A 6,759-nucleotide genomic window follows, 5' to 3' on the forward strand; every position below is an offset into this window, starting at 1 on the left:
AAAATGACAATATCTCAATTTCTTAGAGAAATATCACTCTGGTAGCTAAATCTTTTGGTGGTGTCTAGATAAAATGTGACTTTATCACCAATTGGCTCCACACAGCCATGATCTGTATCACAGCACCTAATTAATGGGCGGCATTCAAGGTCTAAGGATTCCTTTCAGTGTTAGTCACTATACAGTATGTGCTGTCTCAGCCTCTGTTATAATACAAAACTGTGTTCTGATAGGACAATGTTTGAACCTGTATGTGATCTTGACTCCTATATCAGACACTGTGTTGTTTCAAGTTGAGGTTTTATTATAATTGGTATCTCTGTTTGCTCAGATGCAACAGCACGACACATTGAAATGAATCAGAAGGGCTTGGAATGCATCTTGGGTTGTAAAAATGAACTGCATTAAACTACACCTCCCACAATGTCTCTTGTTCGGTTGCCTGGGTAACGTTTGACGTCAGTCCCTCCTGCTCCGTGCCTTGGACTGGTGTGATTGGAGGGAAACCCCGTGGACTGCATTCAGACAGACGGGCTGAGAGAATCAGCTGTAGTTTGGCACGCCGAAATCACTGCTATCTGCCAGTACTCAGGTATGAAGGACTTAAAGCTTTTAAAACTCCACGTTTACGTTTTCATGAGGTATCGTTAGGTTTTCTAGCTCATCGTAAAATATAACGATAATGGAAGCTCCTACCTCCAATTGACAGTGGGGCTGCGTGTAGCGGCGGCAATCATCCGAGGAAAGAACAATGGCTAGCTTGGCTACAGTTTGGGATATGTCTAATAGCTGGTTTTAAAATGGAACATAGAGCGTGGAATGCGGGTCAGGTCGAAGGTTTAGCTAATCGCTGATATTCTGTTGCACTGGCTACAAATGGTTAACCTTACACCTTAAACATAGTTATTCATCAGGTTATGCAAATTTGTGTCAGTGTGGCTGTAGCTAACATGCATTGTCTTTGATAAATACTAAAGCATTTAACGGTAATGTTAAATGTCCATTATTCTTTTGGTATTTTAATTTCAGTTTTAGCGGATGTAACGTTAATACTCCACATCTGAGACAGTGGCACAATAATGTGCCTTAGTTTGTCAGTTGTATTTGCTGACGTTAGGTGTCAAGTAGTGTTAGTTTGATGCATTAACCGTAGAAAACTATCAATACGAGACAAAACGGGATTCATATTAAATCTGCCACCGGACGGTTAACGTTAGCTAAACCCAGGTGCACACATTTTTTAAATCTTGGCGTCACGCGAACCAACCAAGCTAATACTTTTTCGGTTTGAGGTGAACAGAAGCATTTGAAATTGTGTGTACACATTATTCGATGGTCAGCGTCGTTACAAAATAGCGTATAACCTCTAGTCCATTTATAAGAACTGTCTGTCTTGGAGGCTTTGTTTCAGGAAATAGTCGGCACCATACTGGAAAGTGGTCACGAGGGCCTATCGGTAGCGGTTGATTTTTACTCGCACATCAGTGTTTCTTGTCAGACTCTAACTAAACTTAAATTCAATCGAAGCGCGTATTTATCGGCAAAACATACTGACATTAATCACAGAAATCCGATTTAATTTCGCACTTTATTTTGCATGTTCTCGCTTGTTGGGCGAGCCACAGGTACAGGAATGGGTGTGGTGTGTGTGAATACGGGAGGAAAAAGGGGGGCCCCATTTGCGTTTGCCCTGGAGGCTAGCCAGCAATACAAAATAGTTATTCTCGCATGTATATCACGACTGTTCCATGTATTCTTTTGGCGAATTGTCTCTTACAACCACACGTGACTTAAAACTGAACTAAGAAATAATTTTTGTGACATATTTCTCGATTGAAATGCATACACACCCCGGTTTACCCATGGGTCATGTTGCATCATGTCCGTGGGTACATCGCCAGCCTCGCAGTGCTGAAACTGTTCAGTGGTGGTTGTAATGCTGCAATACTAATACACATGTATTAACTGCATCGTAGTGACATGCTGAATGTCTTCCTCTTTGACAGATTCAAGTAGTTTTTTAAACACAAATGCATGTTCCAAAGTGGAGTATATTAAAAACAAAACCAATCCTTCTGTAGACAATATATCAATTGCAACTTTTTTTCCCAGTGTTTTTGATTTTGTAGAATTCTCTTTTCTGTATGTCAGGTCAAATGTAGAAAACGGCACCCTGCATGCACTCTGGAATGGAAAAAAAATGTGATTGATTCTGTGGAACCCCGCTGGCTATTTTGGATGGGTCAAACGGATGTAGGCTATTGATGTAGTGATGAGAATTTCTGTGTTTGTCTAGTTTACACATAGACTGCATTTTCATACGCTGGTACCTTACTTTTCACCTCTTAAACTATAGCATTGAATGGTGCTTTGAAATTGGCAGGGCTAATAGTCTATAAAACAGTGGTTAATAGTAGTATTGCTACTTTTCTCAAGTCACTATGATCACTGGACTTGCAGGGATATTTGTATTTGAATGAAAACTGCGTTTTTACCAAGCGGCAACTTCTGGGCCTAAAAGTGAAACCGATAAAGTGCCTTAAACCTGGATTCTATCTAATTTCCAGCAGGGAACAACACTGGCTCTAAAAAGTAATTTTCTTCAGAAGTTTATAGGGGATGATAGGGTGTGGCTAAATGTTGACCTGTTAATCAGGGCAGGGGCCCAGCAATGCTTGACACTGTGTACATTAAAATAGCTGTGGACTTGTTTTGGGGTATTATTTTTGTTTTTAATTTTGACACTGCCTTAGCCATGTCATTCTTCCCAACTCCACCCTTTTGTCCAAATATGGTCACTTCTGGCTCCAAAATGCCAAGATGGTGACAGCTAAAATGTCAACTTCTAGCTCCAAAATGTCAACTGCTGGCTTCAAAACAACAGTCTACCAACCAATGGGTAGCTGATGCTACTTTGATTATTTTTTACAGTCTATGGATTTACTTACTACATCCTCTTGTTTAGCTAAGCTACAGCTATGTACTTCTTCCACAAAAAGGAGTGAATAGGCAAAATTACATTTTTATGAACTTTTTTCTTTTTCTTATTTCTTTAGCTAAAACGTAAACTCAATGTACTCATGCTTTTGTGCTCACTTGTTGTTTATTGGATAGCCCTCACTATTCTCCCCTGTACGATTTTACTTTTTCACTCTCATAGCCTTAAACTGCCATGGAGTGCATCTGTGTTTCCCTGTAAAAATACTCTGAAGTAGGGCAGCAAGCCTCAAAAACAGTGGTTGCATCATATGCCACAACATTGTTTTTAAGCAACACAGATTATTTCTTTTGCTAATAGTTTGGGCTTACTAGCCTCATGAATTGCTCGTTTTTCATATTTAGCAATGGGAACTTCTGGTAGATAAGTCCTGGACCAAATAAAACGTGTTCTCTTGCCACTAATTTAATTGACTGCCAGCTGTCCTCTTTTCTTCTCTGCTTTCTCTTTGTCCAGTGAGCAGTCATGAGCGAGGCACCCCAAAAGGAACTGGTGCAAAAGGCCAAGCTGGCCGAGCAGGCTGAGCGCTATGATGACATGGCCGCGGCAATGAAGGCTGTGACGGAGGAGAGCGAGCAGCTGTCAAACGAGGAGCGTAACCTGCTGTCAGTGGCCTACAAAAATGTGGTGGGTGCCCGGCGCTCCTCATGGCGCGTGGTGTCCAGCATTGAGCAGAAGGCAGATGGCAGCGAAAGGAAGCAGGCCATGGCCAAAGAGTACCGGGAAAAGATTGAGAAAGAGCTGAAAGAGATCTGCCAGGACGTGCTGGTGAGATTGATAACATTTCATTCAACAACATTGCTGGCTTTGTCTGTTTTAAAGCTTTTTTTTATAATTATTATTAGGCATAGGTGTCTGAAAGTTACTCATTTCTCACCATATGTTTAACAATAATTGTCCATGGCTCTGTATAGTGAATGGTGAAAGCCCAGTGTTTCCCCATTGTATCCCACCGGCCTATCTTGCCACCTTCCAGGCCTACGCCACTGGGAATTATTTTGTAGTGTATTTTTAAGATGTTTTTTTGAACTGCAGTGACTAGGTTGGAAACATTGACATATGTAGTTTTATTTTCAAATCTTTAGCACTGACTTAATGTAGGGCCCTATGGAATCTGTCGAATAGCCTTAAATTCTCAGTTTCATGATTCTATCCATGATTCTGTTATCACAGAAACTATTTGGCTCTTCTGCTGCCGTCAGTCTCTGACTGGCCCTAGCCGGCCCCTCTTTGATGGTGGATAAATGCAGTATCGGATGAACATTTTAATCTTAAGAACAAACTGGTCTTAATCTTCATTCATCAGCAAGTGTGATTATTAGATGTTGGGCAAGTCAGTCATTTAGGGAATATTGTTGTACAGTGATAAAGAAGTAACTGAGAGGGTAAAAAAAAGCAATGCCCCTTTTACTAAATGCATAGAAAATGTAGGCTACCCCATGCAAATTACTTCAGTCAGTCACCTTCTTTTGACATTTAGATTATGTGAAGAAATGCTGGATGACTGAGGAGTGAGTATCTCCTTTCAACGGCTCATATTGTTGCATGTGTGATTTCTGTCAACAAGACACAGCGGACCTTGAAAAAAAGTGCCATGCCTTGTTTCATTTCTATCCCTGGCTGTCATACAGCAGGTCTGCTCAAGTTGTCTGCCTTTAGTTATATGTCATCAGGGATGATGTACAGCATTTTTCCTAACATATGAAAGAAAATGGATTAGGTGGATGCAGTAAAATTCTGTATAAATACTCAGTGGCCACATTGTGAGGTACATCTGAACAATTTAGTGCAATGCAGTACAACATTCCATACATCTATCTTTACAAAGCTCATAAGTTCCAGTTGTCAGATGATTGGCCATGACCTACGGGCGGCTAAACAGTCTCACATATCCAACATTTTGCCAGTCACATTTACAAACATGCTGCGTGGTACATAGTTTGCAAACAGCGTCTGACGGTAAGGTCACAGCAACACACGTGCACGTCGTGCTCAGTTATCAGCGTGAGTGAAGAAGACAAAGGTCGCAATTTGTAACACTTGCAAATCCAAAGTAAGCCGTAGAGGAACAACCGTAAAAACATTTGGACTTTCCGGACACTTAACAGACTATTTTCATAGCTGCTTTATGTTGCAAACATGGCGACTTTCTCACTAGATTTAGCAACTTTTCAGACCCTCCTAGCAACCTTGTTTCTAAAACGCAACTAGCGGACACATTTTTTGACTTATTCAGACCGTCAGGGAAAAAAGCGAAAAATATAATATATTCCAGTGCATGCTGCTCAGAGTAATCACAGTGCCCGGACACACTTTCTCATTCAAGTGAATGTGTCCAAACTTTTGACACTTGGTACTGTGCATGCACCTTTACCAGGGTCTGAAATTAACACTGGCCAGTCGTGGGTACATTTTCCGGTTGGCGAGTAAATCTCAAGACTATCCACCACATGGCGGGTAAAGGTTTGTATAGTTCTGTTCCTCAGTCTTCATATTGGTGAAGCTGCAGCTACTTTCTGTTCCTCTGCTGTCTGCACGCTGGAGCTTTGCGAGGGAAACACACACACACACACACACACACACACACACACACACACACACACACACACCACACACACACAACACCACACACACACACACACACCACACACACACACACACACACACACACACACACACACACACACACACACACACACACACACCCTGCAGCCACCACCTCTGGCTCTGACACAATTCTAAACTCTGTTCCGGGCAAGGCGCTCGTACCAGTGTTGATGTTCGTGCTTGCTGTAGACACATCCAGCGACTACAGTCCACAACGGCTTGCGGCATGTATGTCTGACCCCTTCTGCCACAGCATCCACCTGCAAGGTTGTCAGCTTATGCCTGCCCCCAGTCCTCATCGTAATAGTGGCATGGGTCATGTAGCTCTCCACAGGCAGAACATAAGAGCCGCTTAGAGCACAACTTGCTGGTGGAAAGTTAGGACTAGCAAGTTAAATAGCTGTTATGAAATAGATTTTGTAACCTATTTAGCTTTATAATGATAGTTTAAGGTTTAACTAATAGTTTTAATCGGTCAAAAATTGTATTGTCAGTTATTGGTTAGTCATCAACATCCCAATACCAGCAGGACTCGCAACCCAACCATTAAGTTTTGTTATGTAGGTTAAATTACAAAAAACCTGCCATTTAATATTATAGCCGGGGGGGAAAAAGATGCCTGGCCGGTGAATCCCCCCCCCCCCCCCCCCCCCCCCCCCCCCCCCCCCCCCCCCCCCCCCCATATACCAGCTCAGAGTAATAGTCAATTTTGGACACTGACCTTCAAGCTTGTAAATGGATACCGATTCATAAATAGGTTATTAATAAATATTAATTCATATAACATTTTAGATAGATAATAAATTGTTAACTCTCTATAATAGGACTAGTGCTATAAAGATTAATCTATTAGAATCAGTTTGTCAATTTGTCATTTCAAAAAATCTGTCCAGATTCTTAAATGTGACTATTTTCTAGTTCATTTACTCCTCTATGACAGTAAACTGAATGTTAGAGTCCGACCGATAATAGATTTTAAGGCTATTGCTACAAATATTTGGTGATTTAAAAATCCGATATTCATATTTTTTTTAATCCAGAAACTTAACAAAACATGATTTCCTTAACTAATTTGCAGTTATTGGCGTCCTCAGTAAAATCATATAATGCAGTTTAAAAAAAAATGTTTTGTCACAACAGAACAGAGGAACATC

The 6,759-nt window shown here is 41.1% G+C and overlaps 1 protein-coding gene across 1 annotated transcript in view; it reads left to right on the forward strand.

The window, feature by feature from the left end:
- The first annotated feature begins 412 nt into the window (after positions 1-412).
- The window catches only part of LOC116690652 (14-3-3 protein zeta), a 16,799-nt gene continuing 10,452 nt past the window's right edge, over positions 413-6,759 (forward strand). The window contains exons 1-2 of the mRNA XM_032517740.1: positions 413-592; positions 3,455-3,766. Of these exons, the coding sequence (XP_032373631.1) occupies positions 3,464-3,766 (303 nt within the window). The 5' untranslated portion in view covers positions 413-592; positions 3,455-3,463. The remainder of the gene's footprint in view (positions 593-3,454; positions 3,767-6,759) is intronic.

The sequence above is a fragment of the Etheostoma spectabile genome, chromosome 6 (assembly GCF_008692095.1).
Source record: "Etheostoma spectabile isolate EspeVRDwgs_2016 chromosome 6, UIUC_Espe_1.0, whole genome shotgun sequence".
Classification (NCBI taxonomy): domain Eukaryota; kingdom Metazoa; phylum Chordata; class Actinopteri; order Perciformes; family Percidae; genus Etheostoma; species Etheostoma spectabile.